A 22,560-nucleotide genomic window follows, 5' to 3' on the forward strand; every position below is an offset into this window, starting at 1 on the left:
ATCGTCTTAAGCCATTAACAATTATCATTTCTGAGTTAGGGATTTGGAAGATAAATACAATTAATGAAAATTCCCAATAAAAATACTTATCGACTACTAATTGGTATATTTAATGAGAAACAAGGTTTCTAAGGATTGATTTTTCTATTTAATTGTAAGATTTAATCGTACCGATCATACAGTTAGGGGTAGGAGGCAGGAGGAGCAATGCAAATTTTGGATGTTGACCAAACCGCCGCAAAGTGCATCGCGAAGTGCGCCATTAAGAAACAAAAATAGGAACCAGGTATTGCTACACACTTGTCTATTTGTCGGCGTATTCGTGTACACCCGCTCCTGTAAATACTCATATATACATATATATATATATATATTGCTATGTAATTAGCCCACCGACACTTGCCAACTATACTTCTAGGATAGCGATTCATTCCTTTGATTCCTACAATCTATTTCGTTTGATTTTTGATCGATACACTTTGTGTTGAGCAAACGAAGAATTATACATGTTTGATATACGAAACTCCCTTGAAAATGTCCGCAGTAAATATTGTATTGCAATAAGAAATAAAAATGAATATAATGTCTCGGTAAGAATACAAGAAAATGAAGAAATAATATGAAAAATGAAAAGAAAAATTTTAGATAAAAATGTTACGTGAATTTTAGTTGAATTTGCGCGATTATTTTAGTTGAACTTTTTTTGTACTACTATTCTATGCATTAAAGATGAAACAAGATATACATTTGGATTTTTATTGGACGTGAAAGGATTGAATGAAATGGGTGGGGTTCGATTTGATAACATCGACATATGTCGCGTTGAGCGGGCGAGAGATGGACGCGGCGACAGCTAATTTATATAATTAAAATCGAGGTATTCCTGACTTTGCGTGCGCGGTTGCAATGCTGCGCCCTCGCGCGCGAATCGCGATGCAATGGAGGTGTAAGGTGCAAGTGACAACGCGTGGGCTGAACCGGCTGAACGCATCTCAAATGGCGGACGTCGCGCGCGCGATATTGCGTAACATTCACGACCATGCGCAAGATGGCCGATACTTAATAAGGGTTCGATCCTAAATAGATTGGCCCAATGACATATAATTCGCTCTCGTCTGCTCGCCGTTGCATAATGCACCTTGCGTTCGCGAATTAGAAATCGTACACAGGCTTATTTACAAGCTTTCGAGCTTTCCGTTGTTTAATCAATAGTATTCAGTTTCGTAGTGATGATAACGCGTAAGCATTGATCAAACGATGTGCAAACTGCGAGTCCTGGCTTGTCCGGGCTCCAATCCAAACAACTAATAGGTTGCGACGAGAGCGTACAGTTCTGGAGCAAACTGACATTGCCTACAACTCCTTGCTCGATCCCATCGGCGTCTGTAGTTTTTCTTTTCTCTGGATAATTACTGAAAAACAACAAAAAATTTGATTTTCAAGCATCTTTAAGGATGTAACGCAATTGTATTTTAAAAACATGAATATTTACTATTTCCAAAGACAAATTGTTCCTCCACCGCCACATGTTGCGAATAATTCACGATTTTGCGGCAAGTGCTTAACCAGCCATACCGTTGATTTGTGCGCCTAAAATCATACACAGTGTGAGAAATACGTATTTACATACAGAGACAGAAAGAGAGAATAAATATTAAATTTTTGTCTCAAATAATACCTTTTCAGTAAGATAAGCAAAACCTTTCTTAGGATGCTGAGTCTTCAGGTCAAAGAGATAAAATTTAGATTCTAAGGTAGTAGCAACTAGTTTATTCATGGGAATGTCTTTTCTATCGAATTCAAGACCACAAACTCCATTTTTCAAGTTACTTTCCCATCTCAGAGACATAGCCCTTAAGTCGAACATTTTAACATCTCCGTTATCGTATCCCGCTGCTACTACTCTTTCCTCGGAATTGTAAGAATTGCCGAATCCCACTGACCAACAGTCCCGCCGACTTTCTCCCTCCTTAGGTTCCATAATCGCCACTGGTCGATTCTTTTGCCTGGGATCCCATACTTTTACACTTCCATCTCTAGATCCAGTTACTAATTCTGGTGCTCCATATCCTACGCTAGCACCTGCCACTCCATCAATGGCATTTATAATCTGTGTGTGAGCGTTAGCTGAATAAACTGGTACTGAAGGATCTTCTAAATTGTAAATATTCAATTTACCCTGTAAAGTTAGCTTTCATGATTTACGAATCAATTGAACATCGCACAAGACATCATCATATGTATATACGTCTATATGCAAATATTTAATAAAACATATATCTGTTATAGAGTAGGAGAAACCTTGAAATCACCAGTAGCCAAATATCTATCACGAAGACTAGAAGCTTTAAATGTTCCACATTTCATCTGGTTGGATCTCTCTACATCCTTGACAAGTTTTAATTCACCACTAGACACCTCGTAAATCTGTATAATACCGGTACCACGAGGCCGAGAGCCCATAACCACGAACTTTGCGCTACATGGTATCCACTTTGCATCAAACAGCGAATAATCTACCGATTTTTCGATATGACAGATTATCTGTGGCTTCGATAGTTTATCCATGTCTCTGCCAAAATATTCTCTTCGACTTTAACACCGCCGCAGGAAGATTTGTCCCGACAGTCCCAACTTTGACAAGCATTTAGATTTAGACTGTTTACAAATATAACCGTAAACAAACTTGTACGCCATCTATAAAGTGCTGTTTCAATCGGAACTATCGGAAGATATAGAACAGAGTTTACGTATGTACTAAGAGCCAATTTCACCAACCACAGTTAGCTTAACCGACGGTTAAAGTTAGCAGGATTGACCAATAGAAAGCAGGGTGGATTCATTTCTATTGGTCAATCCTGTTAACTTTAACCGTCGGTTAAGCCAGAGAGAAACCTGAGAGAGGCCATCCCGGCATTTTTCGTCAATTTTTCTGTGTCACATTTTCCGACGCGCCGCCTGAGAAAGTGCAACTCAACTACGTCGTTTCGCTCGGTAACCGCACATGGTTTGCGTCCGTGCTAATGGTTCGTGTCCGAACTAGCCAGTTAAGAGGGGATATGCTGCGGCCGCGGCGCACAGTGGAGCCGTTTGCGCGAATCGCGGAAAAAATTATGTTACTTGTAAAATATGCAATGAATGATCATAGAACCTTTCAATGTTGACTTATAAAAATTGCAAAAGTGTATATTTATTAAAAATTAATGATAGGAACAAGTATTTGATTGAAATTAAATAAAAATTCAATTTACATTTAATTTACGTATAAGAGCAAAGTAATTCTTGCGTCTCATCGCTTAAGTCTAAATTTTTTTGATGTGGTTTACTTCTTAAACTAGTTATTAACGGATCGGATGACACGAGCATCATATGCATAACATCTTTCATTTGTAAACAGACGGCTACATTTTCTACTATGATTAAGTCGATATATCGTTTATAGTCTTTATTTCTTGCCTCTTGAGCTTCTTCCGATAATGTCCCAACAGGTAACGCTGCATTTTCCGAGGCATTTTCTATAATTTCCTTACCGTGAAGAAGAATTTTATGAACGGTAATTGGCATAAAGTACCAAGAATATTTTTCAATAAATATATATTTCCGCTGCCTTGTACGCATAAGAACCGAATTTTTCTGAATTTATTTCTTCACCACAATTAATCGTTTGTAATATTGTGGAAAATCTTCTGATCAATTCCTCGTCAACTCCAGTTATTTCTGCTGTGATTTTTGGATCAGCAAAAAATCGTCGAGAAGTATTTCCGTCATTAGATGATCCGGAACCTTGTTTAACGATGTCTACCCTCAGTCCAAGTTTATTATAAAAAGCGTTTTGTATTCTTTTTTTTTTTGTTTCTTCTTTTTGAACGCGTGTTTCTGGCGTTGTTGACCACTTATTCTTGAAAGACAAATTGTAGGCAATATGTAATATACATTCCATGAATTTGATTCGTGCGTGCAAGGGTGACATTCCTAATTTGAGTGCTTCTTTTCTTTGTTAGACCTTTTATTAATTTCTGTTAAGTTGTTCATTTGAGATGGTTTGGAACCGCAAATGAAGCACGAAGATGATGAAGGCGTGTGGGTTACAGCTTGAGCTACCTTACCGTCTATCATCGTAAATATCATTTGATGATTTATTTTGAATGTGGTCCAAACTTTTCTATTTCTGTTTCTCGTAATTGAGCAATTTCGTCATCCATACGTTGCTTTTCACTTTTTATTTTTTCAGCAGTTTCTTTTGTGTATTCAAATTGTATTGCTCTGCAATATCTCGTTGAAGAAGGTCGATCATTATACCAAATAATATATTTTTATCGTAAAATGAAGTAAGACGTAAGGGCACCATCTGTGACTAGTTAGTGCCAATTGTTATAAAAGACTTTTGCAGCAACAATGCACTCGAAACAACGATTATCCGTTGCGTTCCTTTCTCCTTTCAAGACATGAAAAGCTTTTCCATCTCCTATCAAGAATTAGTCACAGATGATGCCCTTACGTCTTCATAACCCATACGCCTTCATCATCTTCGTGCTTCATTTGCGGTTCCAAACCATCTCAAATGAACAACTTAACAGAAATTAATAAAAGGTCTAACAAAGAAAAGAAGCACTCAAATTAGGAATGTCACCCTTGCACGCACGAATCAAATTCATGGAAATATATATTACATATTGCCTACAATTTGTCTTTCAAGAATAAGTGGTCAACAACGCCAGAAACACGCGTTCAAAAAGAAGAAACAAAAAAAAAAGAATACAAAACGCTTTTTATAATAAACTTGGACTGAGGGTAGACATCGTTAAACAAGGTTCCGGATCATCTAATGACGGAAATACTTCTCGACGATTTTTTGCTGATCCAAAAATCACAGCAGAAATAACTGGAGTTGACGAGGAATTGATCAGAAGATTTTCCACAATATTACAAACGATTAATTGTGGTGAAGAAATAAATTCAGAAAAATTCGGTTCTTATGCGTACAAGGCAGCGGAAATATATATTTATTGAAAAATATTCTTGGTACTTTATGCCAATTACCGTTCATAAAATTCTTCTTCACGGTAAGGAAATTATAGAAAATGCCTCGGAAAATGCAGCGTTACCTGTTGGGACATTATCGGAAGAAGCTCAAGAGGCAAGAAATAAAGACTATAAACGATATATCGACTTAATCATAGTAGAAAATGTAGCCGTCTGTTTACAAATGAAAGATGTTATGCATATGATGCTCGTGTCATCCGATCCGTTAATAACTAGTTTAAGAAGTAAACCACATCAAAAAAATTTAGACTTAAGCGATGAGACGCAAGAATTACTTTGCTCTTATACGTAAATTAAATGTAAATTGAATTTTTATTTAATTTCAATCAAATACTTGTTCCTATCATTAATTTTTAATAAATATACACTTTTGCAATTTTTATAAGTCAACATTGAAAGGTTCTATGATCATTCATTGCATATTTCACAAGTAACATAATTTTTTCCGCGATTCGCGCAAACGGCTCCACTGTGCGCCGCGGCCGCAGCATATCCCCTCTTAACTGGCTAGTTCGGACACGAACCATTAGCACGGACGCAAACCATGTGCGGTTACCGAGCGAAACGACGTAGTTGAGTTGCACTTTCTCAGGCGGCGCGTCGGAAAATGCGACACAGAAAAATTGACGAAAAATGCCGGGATGGCCTCTCTCAGGTTTCTCTCTGGTACTACATACATTCATAATTCTTTTATAATAAAAATAATATATTTAAATTTTAAATAAATTCTTATATATTTATTGAGCCTAAATTCATCGTTTTTTGTGCTGCTGTAGCTAAACTGAAGAATTACCTTTTATTGGTAAATTCAAAATTTTTATTTTTCTAAACAATAAGAAATTTTATAAAAATAACTATAGATATTATTGATTCGCTATTTTGCCAGTTCGATATCATATAGCAATATAGTGTCATATACATATAATATATACGCTCACATGCATGTATGCATGTATGTCGATATTCAAATTAGATTATATGTATACGTGCTGTCGTATAATTACCAACATTGCTGTTTGGTTATCAAATATCGATAATATGATAATGAAATTTGTAAAAAAAATTTAATAGACTAATTTATCATTTAACTTATATATAATATATTTAATTCCTTTGTATTTCAATTTATCTGAAATTTATCAAAATTTGTTTCTTTCTTTTACTGACAATTGGTAAACTATTGTTTATTGTCTCGAATAACCAAATCATGATAAGTTATCGGCATTGACACCATAATAATCGCGCCGCGCGTATTTTATATACATATACTATAAACCATATCAGCAGTTTGATAAGTAATTATAAATATAAGTATACAAAATAACCTATCAATTATAATTATTGATAATATGAAAAATTTTCAAGTTCACAGGATATCGTTATAAAAATAACTGACTTTATGACTTCAAATAGCGAAAAATTAATCAGAGAATTATCCTCGAAAATTGACAAAAGTATTAGGAGAATATAATCGGTAAAAAAGTCAATCTAAAATTCTAAAATTATTGTCTCAAGAGTTTCAAGAATTACGATTCCGAGAATTCGGTAAGAACTCGAGTAGCAAAAATAAAGAATCTAAAAAATCGACAAAGTATCAGGAAAAAATAATCGGCAAAGATCGAGGTACTATCTAAATTTCCAAGAATTCAAAAAATCGCGATCCTGAGAATTCGAGAGATCTAGTCGCAAAAATTTAGAATTTCGAAAATCGAAAAGATATCAGAAGAAAATAATATAATCGGTAAGGAGATTGCACTATATACAATTTCAAGAATTTTCCAAGAATTCCGAGAATTATCATTCAATTCCAACAATTTACATACCTAGGTACCTGCAAAATGCAAAACGCAAAAAATCAATGGCCGCATTCAGGAAATACAACTGTTGAGTGAGCGCGGTCAGTGATTCTTTAATATGATTGGTTCTTACTTTTGGTTCTTCTCCGGATCTAAGGCCGGTATTCATAGTCTTCAAGATCATTTTAAGTAATGTCTGTCCCTCTAGAAAGAGACGAAGAGTGAGTTTAATCGGAGGATCACGTTAATCGGAGACTGTGATATCGGCCCTTAAGACGCTAATACGGCTCTGTGATTGGTTCATAACATCTTAAGGAGGTTGAAGCGATCCAGTTGAGTCAATTGACGGTTTAGAAAAAAGTTTTTTATTAGGTCATTAAAAAATCTGTATTAGGTATCATTTTATTCTCCATACGCTGCTATTGCATAAAACGTATAGTAAAAGTATCATATTATGCATCTTTATATTTTAATTAGCTAAAAACGAAACACTTTTTTGCCAATGCCAACTTGAAAACTTGTAGTATTGCTAATTATTTCAATATAAAAATGGCATGAATATATGTTTTGCCGTTGATAGAATGAAATAATGATTCTTACTGGTAGCTCCCTTGACAATTATATAAGCTATCGATTTTTTAATAACTTTCCGTCAATTATATTAAATACGATTGAAACTTGGCAACGTTTCACTTTTATGGGGTTGGTAGCAGTACTCGCCTCTGTGTTGAGCCACGTAACGGCAGTTGCTAAACGTAAACATGCCGGTGAATTTTCTGTCATTCTGGATAGGTTAGGTGCCCGCGAGACCGTGGCTATACCCAAATCCTGTCGGTATGTGCACGTTTTTGGTTCTCTTCCGTGCTGTGTCTACTATTTTGTGGTAATGTCAACGATTTTAGGGTTCTCTTTTATGTTATGTTCACAATTTTTTGGTTTTCTTCCGTTAGATTCATGATTTTTTGGTTTTATTTCCAAAGAGAATTAAAAAATCGTGGACATAGCACGGAAGAGAACCACAAAAATGTGCACATACCGACAGGATTCGGGTACAGCCAAAACGCGGGCGACGCTGCGTTGCCACATCTACCTACTCGCGAACTATCAACTGCTATTTCAGTCTAATTTCGATCGCTTTAACTTGTAATATATTTGTTATTAGATGGTGAATACGTGTTTTCTTGCGTTCTAAATGTTCGCATTAATTTACTGTACGCGTAGGCACGTTTTTTGAGCGTTTATATAGACTAGATATTAAAGAAAATTGGGATCAATTATCGCCGTCAACGCTTTCTCCATCTAACCCCATGTAAAACGACGCATTTTTGGAAATTAATATCTCAGCTTCTGGATGGTCAATAAATCTGAAATAATTCTCACACATGCGGTAGATCCTATACTATCATATATATTTTTTACAAACTAAAATCTAGAGTTGACCAAACTGCTTCAACCTCCTTAAAGCGTCGTCTACAATGGCAGCAGGAGTATGCAGTGAGATGTAAGCAGTAAGCTATTGACCAACCACAGTCAATTATTCTTGAATTGTAAAAATCCCATTAGTCAATAACTTACTGCTTACGTCTTATGGCGTTCAGCACATAAACATTGGTCTGATATTGGATCTATGTTGATTGCCCAACTTATATTATGTCGGCCCGACGTTCCAAAATAACAATGGACCGATGTTGGTGGCGTCACGCTGGTTCACCGACGGCCAATGATTGGTGAAATATTGGATGTTACATTTAGCCAACATTGTACCAACAATTTAAAAATGATCAAATCGCACAAAAACATTGGCCCAATATTGAACATATGTCGACTATTTAAATTCTAGATATTGGCCCAACGTTCCTAAATGATAATGGACCAACATTGGGTGCATCCGGTGCATTAATAAGTATACGATGTTTAACTAATATTATTTTTAATAATATTAGTAAATCTAAAAAATAAAATAGACGTCAATACATTTTATACTTATATCTGTTGTATTACTAATTACATGTTATTTATACAGTTCTAGAAATTCTTGTAGAAATGAGTTTAAAATTTATGTAATTATATATATATATATATATATATATATATATAAAATTATATTATATAATTTATATAATTTAATAAGATTATAATGTATAAGTAACATGTAATTAGTAAATACAACAGCTATAAGTATAAAATGCATCATACATGTATTGACGTCCATTTTATTTTTTAGATTTACAAATATTATTAAAAATAATATTAGTTAAACATCGTATATTTATTAATTAGAAATTGTCGATATTAATTAAACCTCAAAAATGTAAAGATTATAAGCAGCGAATGTATAAAAGTAAATAAATTTCTATAATAAAATTAACATGTCTAAAATTCGGATATAGAATTATCTTTATTATATAATACATAGTACACGCAATAAAATAAACAGTTACACAATTAAATATTTTAATTCTAAGACTGAATAGTACACAATTTAAAATAAATATGAAGAAAATAATATAATTTGTATTAGTGTTGTAATATAATTTGGTATAAAATATTGTTTGTTATATCGATATAAAACTATTGTTATACTATATTATATGTTAAGATCAGTCTTCATTTTTCTAAACAAAACGTTACGAACAATATTTAACTTCTAAAGTTTAGCAGAAACTTTTACAAAATTGCACAGTTATAAATTATCTAAAAAAAAAAACTAACAATATTAGTCTCAAATGCAATTGATATATTATACTAACTAGCAATATTAATGTTTTTAACAGTAAATAATAATGTCACAAAGTAAACAAACTATATTGTGCACAATAAAAGAAAGCAGCAAAATGTATCATTTTTATCAAGAGCAAAGTAAGAAATATCATAATTGATATCCTCAAAGTAATTTAATATAAAGTAATTTAAAGTAATTTAATATCTGTAAAAAGTAATCATTTTCCATGATTTATGGCAAATCGAAAATCAAATAAAAAAAAGTAATTTTTTCATAGAAAGAGAAAACATTAAAAAATTTAATTCTTAACTCGTATAACTTTCTGATTGTGCTTCATCAGTCTGGTTGTTATTTATAGTTTCCTTCCTTTTGTTTCGACCACCATCTCGATCCATTGCATAACGTAACCAAGATTTAATTGTTTCTTCGGTTATTTTATAAGATGTTTCTTGATTAGTGCTTGCTGATCCTATGAAGTATAAGAAAACTCAATTTTACAATATGAAAATTGCATTACAATTTATTTTAAAGAATCACTTGCAATTATAGACTTACTAAGGATGAGTTTGCATATGGCATCAAAAGATTGAAGACTTGTTTTGGCTCCTCTTCCTGCCCAGTTTAATTTTTGTGCTAATTCATTATGGATAATCCGTCTGAGAATCCTCCGCGTGTGATCCGCTTGCGAAGTTCCTCCAAGGCGGCGAAAATGATTAACCTGAGAACAAAAATAAAATAACCTTAATTTTTTGGATAATTTTTTTGAAGACATTCCATGAATAACAAGTATTTTTTTAATAACAAAATACGAACAGTTTTGGAAAAACAAAACAAAGTTTTTACAATTTAAAAAAAAAAAACAAATCAACATATATAATTGCTTACGTAAAGTTCAAAAATAGATTTTTGTTTCAAAAATTCATTGAAACTTGACAGATTCCTCAATGACGAGGCAGGTATAAGAGTCTCTGTTTCCTCAGGTAACTTTTCCTCTGCAACGTTGTCACTGAGCAGTTTTTTTTTTATACAATTGATGTCCTTTTTTATGCTGCTTATGTCAAATTTAATATCTTCAAATGTAGTAACTAAGTTCTTGAATTGACCTGAAAGCATGTTTAATTATCAGCAATTTAATGTTTGTAATAGTCAGTATTGATTTTTCCATGATAGTATAAAAGCTTATTTTACCTTCAGATAAACTTATACTTGCTCGCGATTGTGACGCTGTTGCTACTCTTGCCGTGGTCTTAGTAAGTACAGAAGAATGCGAACTCATTTCTTTATCTATAAACATAAGTCAAAAAAGCTATCAAAAAATTCTGTAATTTACTAAAAACATAAAAATATTTGTTTTATGTAACTTACTTTGGATATTTTTATTATTATTAAAAGCTTATTTTACCTTCATATAAACTTGTATTTGCTCGCGATTGTGACGCTGTTGCTACTCTTGCCGCTGGCTTAGTAAGTACAGAAGAATGCGAACTCATTTCTTTATCTATAAACATAAATCAAAAAAAGCTATCAAAAAATTATATAATTTACTAAAAACATAAAAATATTTGTTTTATGTTACTTACTTTGGATATTATTATTATTAGCCGGTAACTGAATAGGATCTGGTTCAGGTAAAAGTTTGCTTTTCTTTTTATTCTTTGAAATAGAATTCCGATTTCTATCTATCTCATAATCAGTTTCACTAGATGAAGATGCTTCATTAAATGATTTTTCAGATGCAGATACATCAGCTGATTTGGATACATCAGCATAACGCTGATTTGGAAAGCGTTTTCTTTTCTTTAATTGGTTCTCGGCGATTACCTCATCAGGCACCTCCGTGCCTGTTTGAATTTCATCAGTATCTATAATAAATACTGATATCCATCTCTTTTTGATTTAGCTTTTGCTAACAGATCTGCAAATTATACTAATTAATTTCGTATCAAACAGAATTTTTAATTTTTGTGAGAAAAGAGATAATAAAATAAAAATCAAATTTTAATTTTAAAAATTATGTTAACAGTCAATATTAAAAGTCTATAAAAAATATATTTACCTGTTTGATACAAAACTCGACATGAATGTGTCTTCCAATATGATTTTGGTGTTTCAAAAGTTGTAACTGCTTTCCAAAATCGAGTTCCTTTATATTGAGGATAAAAAGTTTTATGATTTCCATCAGTCAACCAGGAAGTTGGTATCACTTCACAAGTTTCTTCTTCAGGAAAATCCACTACAGAAAACATTCTTATCTATAAATAAAAAGAAAACATAAAATATTACATAATTGTATTAGATATTATAATAAGAACAATCTCTAATCTTAGTATATACCTTTCTTCTATCATGGTGTATGCAGAAGAGGAAGACATACCGAAAAAAGAGACTGTTTCAAAAGAACATTTTTACAGAAAACAGAACTGATATTCCAAGCTTCATAGTTTTTGGATAGAGATGAAACTTTAAATATTTTCAAAAGTGACGAAGGACACGGATAACTGTACATATCTTCTATTTGCAGATATTTAATCCAATAATATATATATCCTTATTCAATTTCACAAAATTGTAAATTACTACAATGTTATTGTCTTTCATGGTGACACAGTTATTCCCGGAAAACGTTGATAAAGTAAAGGCAGTGCTTTTTACCTTCTTGAATTGTTGTACATGACAAGGAAAATTAATTAGAGGTCCATCGGAATGACTTGAATTTAATACAACATGATAGCGAAATTTTTTATCTGTTGTATAATCATTTAATAGTTTTTTGTTTTCTGTAGCTAATACATGTGAACTTTCTGACAGCCTTTTCACTATTTGCTGTAATGGTTGACTAGAAGTTCTCAAAAGTCTTTTTAACTTAAAAAGAAAAGACTCAAAAGGGAAAGCACTAAATGTGTCAAGAATGCCATATTTCTTTGCATCAGCTGTTAAATGAGTTAAACAATGAATATTATAAACAACTGTGTCAGCACCATATAATTTAGACCAGTGATTAACAAAGGATCTTAATAAATCGGAAGCAAAATCAAGATAATTTACAATTAGACTTGTACTACATAAAATAGTAGAAGCTACATGTAGTAACAAGAAATGTTTATAAATTGCGGAAGGAACATTGTTATTTAAAACAACTATCCCGGAATACAAGAGGAACTGCCGAAATTCTGAAGCTTTCCAATGTGCAATTTCCTTTAAGCTACGTGGTTTCCTTTGAAACTCAATTGGAAAATGTTTTCTCTGAGCAATTAATTCATTGGAAATGCACTCAATAGAATAAGCTGATAATCTAACACGTAGATCTCCTTTTAATAACATCATTAGAATCTTACGCATGCATCCAAGTGGTAGCAAATGCATGTAATCCAAAGGAATTTGAGAAATTAACCCCATATTTAATTCTGACAGAGGAGATATTGACTTATGGTGATCTGGATCTGACATTGAAGCAAAACTTTCATCAGTACGTAATGGTGCATCTTGTAATGGAAATGTCATTCTATGATTTATATATACACCTTCTTGTTCACATCGGTCACATCCTGAATATGCATTAAATAACTTGCAACATTTGATCATACAACGTGCTGGAGTGTCACAGATAAAAGCTCTGATTGCAACTTTAAATTGCATTTGACTTCTGTCATGGAAAAATCCATTTTCACATAGTTCTTTGAGTTCTGGTACAAAATCTTCAAAATAACCAGTAATTGGTTCTGGTTTACTTTCACCAAGAAACAAAGAAACTAAAAATGGCTCATACTGATATCGTTTATCAATAACATAGCAAAGTATTGGCCAAAATTGCTTTGAGGAACTTTTATATATAGGTATTCCATCAACATTGAAAGTCAATTGAATAGTATCGCCATAATATTTATGCTTCATTTGTAAATTGGGAGTGATGCCGATATAATGCAAAACACCACTACTACCTAATTTTTTTACAAGTGCTTGTCTACTTGTTTTTAATAGAGTACGTGCATCTCTGGGAAGGTTTTCAATATTTGTGTACTCTTTCAGAATTTTTAATAATTTATTTATCGATGAATGCTTAATATTTTCTTCTATACACCATTTTTGTATTTTACTATTTACAGGTGTATCACTGCTACTTTGTGACATATTGTCATCTGAAGATGATGCAGACTCATTATCAAAATTACTATTACAATCTTCACAATAGTCATTAATATCATCACTACTTTTTGAATCATTCAAACTATCTTCATATAAATGACAATTATTTTTATTTATATTATTATCATAATTATTGTCATTTATATTTTCATTATTATTATCAGTCAATTCCTTCAAAAATTCTTTCATATGGGCTTTTACCCTTTTCCTAACTTCTCTATACTTCCGGGCTCTCTGTGCCATTTTTATCTACAATAAAAATACGTAATTAATTAAAAATTACGTGATATTAATTATGAATATGCATCATATTCACATAATGATACATAGGATATAATACATAACAATGACACACATATTAGAAATTGCCAAAGAAAAGATTAGAACATAGAAAAGAACCTAGAAATAATATTAATAAATATTCACATGATGATACATAGGATAATACATAGGACAATGACACATATATCAGAAATTGCTAAAGAAAGATTAGAACATAGAAAAGAACATAGAAATAATATTAATAAAAAATGTGAATGTGTAATGTATATCAGTCTCGAGAAAAGAGGTACTATATGAAAGTGTTTCCAATTTCATCCTATTTTTATAATTTAATTACCAGAATTTGATTACATTAATCATGCAATGATCAATGATATAGGCATATATATTTATCGCGTGAACTGTGCAAATATATCATGTTTTGCCTTACAATTAAGGATTATCATAATTTTGCCGTATAAAGTACTTCAGAAAAGTCAAAGAAATTATTGAACGATTTTATACTGGCTATGCTTTTGACGCTACGTTTAACTTTTTAATATAATTTATTCTGCCAAGCAAATACGATTATTTTAGGTTAAGAATGACTTATTTCCGTTGTTAACACTGTCAGTAAATATCATAAATATCTTTATATAAACAAATAAAAAAGTTACTCACCTGCAATCCAATTAAGCAAGAACACGACTCTTCTTTTTCTTATTTTAATTATTAAACGTCTGTGTCCTGGTCTAAATGATCTAAAACGCTTCTTCTTCTTAAGTTGGCTCTTATATACCTCTTGACACAGTGCAATACGGCACGTTTATCTAAAACGCAATACAACGCACTGACACGATCGAATATAATTTATTCTGCCAAGCAAATACGATTATTTTAGGTTAAAAATGACTTATTTCCGTTGTTAACTGTCAGTAAATATCATAAATTTCTTTATATAAACAAATAAAAAAGTTACTCACCTGCAATCCAATTAAAAGCAAGAGCACGACTCTTCTTTTTCTTATTTTAATTATTAAACGTCTGTGTCCTGGTCTAAATAATCTAAAACGCTTCTTCTTCTTAAGTTGGCTCTTATATATACTTCTTGACACAGTGCAATACGGCACGTTTATCTAATAAAACGCAATACAACGCACTGACACGATCGAGCACGAGCACCAATAAAACATAAAACACGCGATCTTCTTTTCTTGACTGCGCGCCCGGCGCGCCCGCCCTGCGCTCCGCTCACAGCGCCGCTGTAAGCATATCACTCTGTCTTCGTTGCACATCGATTATCAAACAATGATCCAATGTCGGCTAAATGTCGTTTAACAAACGGTTGGTATTGCGTTGTCAATCGATTAATAATATACACTAAAAATAGTTAAAAATACTGTAGGCTATTTCAAAACAGTTAAAATTTGTAAAAAAAACACAACAATGCCTTTTAATTCGTATTAAATAAATAAAAAAGAAAGTCTGTCTAACGATTCATTGGATTGTAGCATTTTAACAATGTCGGTCCAACATTGTTTCCCCAACGCCGATGCTTCCGATTAAAAACCAACCGTTGGTCAACCAATATGTGCTGCACGGGATTTCGATTTACTACTCGACCCGACTCGGGTCGCATCAATGGGCGTGGAATACATACATAAGATATGTATGTATTCCACGTCAATGATGCTAGAGTCCTGTATACATGATGCGACCCGAGTCGGTTTGAGTCGCAAATCGAAAACGCTATTACTGTATACTCCTGCTGCCATTGTAGACGACGCTTATACCCGATCTACAATAGCTGTAGTAAGCCTCAAGATGTAAGAAATTGACCAATCACAGTCGATCATTCTCCTCACATTCGCCAGTAATTGGTCAATTTCTTACGGCTTGAGGCTTACTCCCGATAAAAACAGTACGTGGATCCACGTTATTGCTACGTGGATTCGACGTGGATTCGACGTGGATGTGACGTGACTGTTTTTATCGGGCTACAGCTTACTACAGCCACCGACGAGTAATAGTATCTCGTCGGTGCTACAGCTATTGTAGATCGGGCATAAGATTGAACTTAAGACGGTCTTAAATAACTATGGCCGGTATTCATGGTCGGTTCTTATTTTAAGATTGTCTTATAATGTCTTAAGATGCTAATACGGCTTTGTGATTGGTTATAATGACATCTTAAGATTGTACTTAAGACGGACTTAAATATAAGGTTCGACTATGGCTGCATTCCGATATTCACTGTCAGCAACTTTCAGTACTGAAAATCTATAGTATACGTGACGTAAAATATAGATTTGTAGTACTGACAGTGAATATCGGAATGCAGCCTATGAATACCGGCGCCTAACTACACAAGACAGGAAACATTAACACAGTATTGTGCGTTACATAAGACAAAGACTTAAGGCATAAAACACTGCCAAGACAGCCATTCTGCTTAGGCCCTAAGTGTAAGAACCAATCATAAAATGAGCGCTCACTCAACAGTTGTGTTTCCTGAACGCGGCCATTATCTGTTGTATGTACGTTGCTAGTTGCTACGTCCATTTTTTGTAGAGTTATAGCGTTTTAAAAATCCAGCGCGCTCATGAAATGATGCCACGCATATTTTTTGCTTATAAATTCACATAGTACATACGACGCATCTATATACGTCCGTATCTCGCGTCAACGCCGTCAACAGTCTGCAACAGCCGGGAACCCTCGCACCTCGCACTCGCATTAGGCGCGTTCAGCAGAACAAACCGCTTAGTAGCGATCGAACGTGATTGGCTCTTACTTTTAGACCGAGCAAATCAGCATAGCGTGTTGATAAAACGACACTCAACAGTTGTGTCTGCTGAACGCGGCCATTGTCTTGTGTACGAGACCGGTAGAATTTTCTTCGAATACGTACTTAGCTCGGTTCTGTCTGATTCTGTCACGCTCCGTGCGAAAACTGCGAAAGCACTCGATAGTCGAGTCGAGACTGTCGAGACCGACCCTAAAGGTATAATAAGCATGTCTTTTACAAAACGATTTCCTTCAATTCCCTTGGATTCTCTGATTGTGAGACTAACAAACATCTCGGGGGACCAATTGCTGTAGATGTGGTAAATGTGGATAGATGTTGCGGTTCAACGATAACAAAGTTCGTGCAACAATTTTCCTTTTTCCCCTTTTTTTTAGAGAATATACATAGTAGTTTTTTTTTTATTCCTCTGTATCATTCCTACAACGTTCCTTTCTTTTGTCGAAACGTTATCTTACGTTCAACAATTATTTGTTTGTATAATGACATGTAACGCGGCTAAATATTTGTTTCGCAACTTTGCAATACTGACTTCACTTGTTTTTCTCTTTTTCTTTGGTGTATTTTCACGAACAACGGTCATACGACGACGGTCATAAGGAATTGGCGCTTAAAGAAAGTCTCGTGTCGGAACTCATAAAAAGCGCCACGCAAGAAACTGCCGAAAGCCGTAAGAACATCATTGAGATGGAGCAAGAACTCAAACGGCTACATGCGGAAAAAGAGGCGGAACATTTACAAGCGGTACACGCGCACGTCAGCTCCAAGTAAGTCCAAAGTTGATGTAATTGGTGAGACGCCCTAATCCCCTTTACTTTATTCGGAATTCTCTTCGCGCACAGATTGGCTGAGACGCGTCGTAAAAAGGTGCAAGAATTGGAAAGAAAGATAGCGGAATTGACACGCAAGTGCATGGAACAGAACAAGATAATCAAGAGGAAAGAGAAGCAGGATCAAAGTGAGATACAGAGTCGTTAAAAGAAACTCGAGTCAAGCTTATAAGGCAGATGCGTAACGACGCAAATAATTTTACAAAGTGGAAACAATCCAAGGAGAAAGAAATCAATAAATTACGAACACAGGATCGTAAGCGTGCTTACGAAATGGTACGCATGAGAATAGAACATGATAAACAAGAGAATGTCTTTAAGAGAAAAATGGAGGAGGCCTTTGCAGTTAACAAAAGATTAAAGGTACGTTTCTTTGCCGACAATCTATCTGACGGGTGTCTTGCTTATTAAATAGAGGAAAGCTGTTTAGAATTTAAGCTTGCCTTTGTGTAACATTCTGTCATTACGATTCTATTAAGCTAGGCGACTTTGTGTACTTGTGTAATACAGGGTGCATTGGAGATGCAGAGAAAGGCGATGCAGCGTCAGGAAAGGAAGGCCAATAGCAAAGAGGAGATAAAAACTTGGATGTATGTGGCTCAGGAATTGGAAGTATTAATGGCCACCGTAGAAACGAATTATTCTCTTGAAAAACTGATGCAAGATAGAGCTTCGTTGGTGCATCAATTGGAGCAACTTAAAAAAAATAGCGATCCGGATGAAGAGGAGCTTATGAATATTACCGAATTCATAGAACTGCGTAACGCACAAATTGCAGATCTGCAGCAAAAGGTTCTCAAGTCAGACCAGGGTAAAATCTCTCAAGTTACACAAGTACCCTAACTTTATCGGGCATAGAGGTAGCGAGCCGGCGTTAGACATTCCGTTAATAAAGAAAATAATTCCGTTCTTTCCCTTAGAAACTAGGACACCTGCCAGATGGAATATAATACGTACAATAACAGACGCCAAGGCGGCATTTGAAACGGCATTTCATAAAATTACACAAAACAGGAAGCAACAATATTACAAGTATGACGAATTGAAAGTTAGTATTATACATACACGTGTAATTTTGTTTACATATTAAATAATTTACATATCTAAAATACGCACTTGATTAAATTAATTACAAAGGTAATTTGTGACATTTTAGGAAAAGTATCGGGACTTAGAAGCGCGACTAGAGGAATATGAAAAACGGGATAGAGTAAATAAAATGTCTCGTCCGCGAGATACATCTGACACGTCCTCTAGCGATATTGAAACTTTGACAAAATCTGAAAGACAGGTAATTGAATAAAGAATTTTATGTAAAGTAATGTCAGAAACAAAACATGTTCTTCGAGTGTGTGTTTGCTGAGAAACAAGTTGAGAGATGATCATTATTATACGTTTTAGATTTCAACAGAGAATAAGTTAAATACAAATGAAAGATCACCATCTAAGAAAAAAAAGAGGAAAAGTAAAATAGAGGTAATTAACGAGATTATCTCTATTTTATCTCGCGCTTACTTATCGCACGACGATAGTTCAATGATGGAGGACGATGTCGATAAAGATCCAGATTGGAAAAAGACACCGCTTTACAGTAGCATACAAAAGTTGCAGGTAAATTTATGTTAAGCGTCGTCTACAATGGCAGCAGTAGTGGATTAAGATTATAAGACGTCAGAGTAAGGGCCTAAGCAGGTTTTCCGGTGTAATAGGGTGTAGAGCAAGGCCGTAAGCGAAATGGTTGAGTAGACTTACTTTACACCCTATTACACTGGAAAACCAACTTACTCAGATGTCTTATAATCTTAATCCACTACTCCTGCTGCCATTGTAGACGACTTTTTACGGAAGCTGTTTTACAGAAGTCTTAATCTTAACGACAAATGTTACAATCGTCGCGAATATCTTACGGTACTTTTCCATTTCCAATTAAGAAATTTTTTAATTTTATTAATAAAAGCAATTTTTATATATTTAAAAAATTATTTTAAAGTAGAAATAAAAAACTATTGCAGCGGTTGCAAAAATTGCAGGAACAAGAAGAGACGGAATGTTCGCTCGCCGAACAAAGACACCGGGAGCAAGAAGCTGAGAAACGTAGGGAAGCGGTAGCGAGAGCCCAACAAGCCGCCGCCGAAGCATTAAAACAGAAAAATCAGTTACTTGCGGCTCAAGCTAAAGTGAGTTGTCTTTTACCTTGAAGAAAATGACTTAAAACTCTAGGTATTTGCTCGTATAACTGAATTGGTTATTTGATTTTTTTATAGCATAAGCAACAAGCCAATAATAAGCATCAAAATTCTCCCGTGAATTATGTGTTAGATAGTGAACCTGACGGTGATGAATCAGATGATGAAAGTAGACCGAAACCGCACAAGGTATGTGTATTTTCTTTATGATATTTTAAATTATCGTTAAAATAAGAAAACAAGGAAATATATACATATGTATATATTGCTTCCTCATAGAGGAAACTTTGTGGAAAAAGAATTTTTCGAGATTTTGATGGAAATAGGTTTAGAATGTTCCAAAATGTCGAGAAATCATAATAGTAAAAAATGTCCGGAAGAGTGTGTGTGTGTGTGTGTGCGTGCGTGCGTGCGTGCGTGTGTGTGTGTGTGCAATGTGTGTGTACGTGCGTGCGTGCGTGTGTGTGTGTACGGATTTTTGTACATTCAATATGTTATTGAATTGAGCGATGATCGGTGCACGGGTTTATTTTTTATGAAATTATGAATTTTTTGAGTAATGTTCCTTTTTTTTTTTTTTTTTTTAAAGAGACGCAATATCTGAAAAATAAGTGAAATTATATTGTGGTCACGGACATTTCGCAAAAAATTCAAAAAAAATTCATAAAAAATGGACCCGTGCACCAATCATCGCCAAATTCAATAACAACCTTCCTTAAATGATACTCTATCGATAAAAAAAAACAGCCCAATATCTAAAAAAATACGGAAATTAGAGCATTTTAAACAAACACGATCCTCGACCAAGCGTTACCCACGGACAGACACACATACAGACATTTTAAAAAAATATAATTTTTCGACGTTTTGGATAATTCTGAACACATTGGCGGCGGCAACTAAGAAAAAATTTTTTTCACAAAAACAAAGCTTTCTTTATGAGAAAGCAATAGATTACCGGCATATAAAGCATAAAAATTTGGCGTGCTCGGCTTGCATTTTGATATACATTTCTACAAGCATATTTATTTCTTTTATATTTTGATATATAATAATTCGTAAATTTTGATTTTACATTTTACCTGCAATAATATCAATGACATATAATTTAACACAATAGAAATATTATGTATGTTTTATAATATTACTTATATTTTATAATATAAAATTTTATACTTTTCTTAAAAAGTATGGATCTTAGAAAAAATATACTTGGCGCGAAACACTACTGTGTAACTTGATTTCTATTTTGATTTCAGACATTTAAATGTCCGGAATGTTCTCAGACATTCACGGACAGAAGTAATAAGAATCGCTATATAAGGACTGTACATAACCCGCAGAAAGTTTAATGTGAACATTGTACAGGGGAGAAATCATTTTTAAGGAGGGTTGATTTGAAAAAGCATATAAAAAAAGAACATCCAGAAAAGATAGCCAAATAATTTCGGTGAGCAATGTTCAATATTCTTATCCATGGTGGCACTGTAATCTTCAAGTTTCATATCTCGATTTCGTTTCCAGTACAATTTTTATATTTTTAACAAATTTTTAATTCCTTTTTTATGAAACTTAATATTATATATTTTTATTTACTAAGAAAGATTTTATTATATATATATATATATATTCATTACATATTTTACATTACGATTTATAAAATAATAAATTATGAAGTAAATTGCTTTAGCAAAATATTTTTTAATTGCAGCACATGTTTGGAAAGCGCAGCTTGCGATGCAACTACACAAATGCCTCAATGCTGGTGGAGACCTTGTTTGAAATAAAGATGACAGTTTCTAAAATAATCTCCTTGGCTCACTTTTATTTGACTGGCCCTTATATAATACATTCTACATATATATATATATATATATATATATATATATATATATATATATATATATATGTAAAGAAATATTTTTCTTTATCTTTATTTCCATATTGAAATAAAATGTATCATTCTTGCATAAAATTCAACTACAACAAAACATAATTTAAATTAAATATTGTTCTTCCGATAAGATTCAACATAAAAGTTATGTTAATTGTACACACAATTAACTTCAAATTACGATCAAAATTACATTTCTTTTCTGTTGAAACATTAACATATAGTATCGGTGTTATCATTTAGCACATCCATATTACGTTAAATTCACAAAAATTTGAGTGGACCGTTTGGGACATGTGATTTAATTATATTTAACACAAATTTTCCAACTGTATATATAAAATTAGCGTATTCTTTTTTTTTCTTGTTTTTGTTGCATACTAAAGGAAATCAAAAAAATTAAAAAACTAATCTTCTCTTCGTCTTTTTATTTCATTTTATATCATCTTCGGAAAGAATCATTCGAAATGTCGTCAGAAAGGAGAATACCGTCGAGACATATGTCTATAGCTTGTAAATACAACTGAAACATTAGGCAAAATTATGTTATATATATATATATATATATATATATATATATATATATATATACTTATATATATAGGATTGGCGGGACCTGTCTGCGTTTCCTTATAGAAATTTAATACTGTAAGTGATTTTTTGGCTAGTAATTAATCACTTAAAAACACTATTAAAAGCACTGTTAATAGTGCTTTTAAATGATTAATCACTAGCCAAAAAATCACTTACAGTATTAAATTTCTATAAGGGAATTGTAGGAAAGGAAAGGTAAAAGAAGATGGAAATAGGAAAAGGAGTAAACGAGGACACAAGGCTTGGTGAGATAAGGAGAGGAAAGAAGAGGAAGGAAATGTGGAA

General features: G+C 33.3%; 2 protein-coding genes and 1 pseudogene across 2 annotated transcripts; 1 reads left to right on the forward strand and 2 right to left on the reverse strand.

Moving 5' to 3' along the window:
* Positions 1 to 287: 287 nt before the first annotated feature.
* Positions 288 to 2,774, reverse strand: Wdr92 (WD repeat domain 92). The gene is made up of 4 exons (XM_071778154.1): positions 2,302 to 2,774; positions 1,679 to 2,179; positions 1,493 to 1,590; positions 288 to 1,412 (listed from the first exon to the last, which is right to left on the reverse strand). The coding sequence occupies exons 1-4, from the start codon at positions 2,566 to 2,568 to the stop codon at positions 1,202 to 1,204; spliced, it is 1,077 nt and encodes a 358-aa protein (XP_071634255.1). The 5' UTR covers positions 2,569 to 2,774; the 3' UTR covers positions 288 to 1,201.
* A 6,572-nt stretch (positions 2,775 to 9,346) lies between these two features.
* Positions 9,347 to 11,456, reverse strand: LOC139813902 (uncharacterized). The gene is made up of 6 exons (XM_071779759.1): positions 11,142 to 11,456; positions 10,964 to 11,059; positions 10,750 to 10,845; positions 10,447 to 10,664; positions 10,117 to 10,279; positions 9,347 to 10,030 (listed from the first exon to the last, which is right to left on the reverse strand). The coding sequence occupies exons 2-6, from the start codon at positions 11,049 to 11,051 to the stop codon at positions 9,867 to 9,869; spliced, it is 729 nt and encodes a 242-aa protein (XP_071635860.1). The 5' UTR covers positions 11,052 to 11,059; positions 11,142 to 11,456; the 3' UTR covers positions 9,347 to 9,866.
* Positions 11,457 to 17,311: 5,855 nt separating this feature from the next.
* LOC139812864 (uncharacterized) lies at positions 17,312 to 21,698 on the forward strand (annotated as a pseudogene).
* The last annotated feature ends 862 nt before the right edge of the window (positions 21,699 to 22,560 follow it).

This window comes from Temnothorax longispinosus, chromosome 5 (assembly GCF_030848805.1).
Source record: "Temnothorax longispinosus isolate EJ_2023e chromosome 5, Tlon_JGU_v1, whole genome shotgun sequence".
Taxonomy (NCBI): domain Eukaryota; kingdom Metazoa; phylum Arthropoda; class Insecta; order Hymenoptera; family Formicidae; genus Temnothorax; species Temnothorax longispinosus.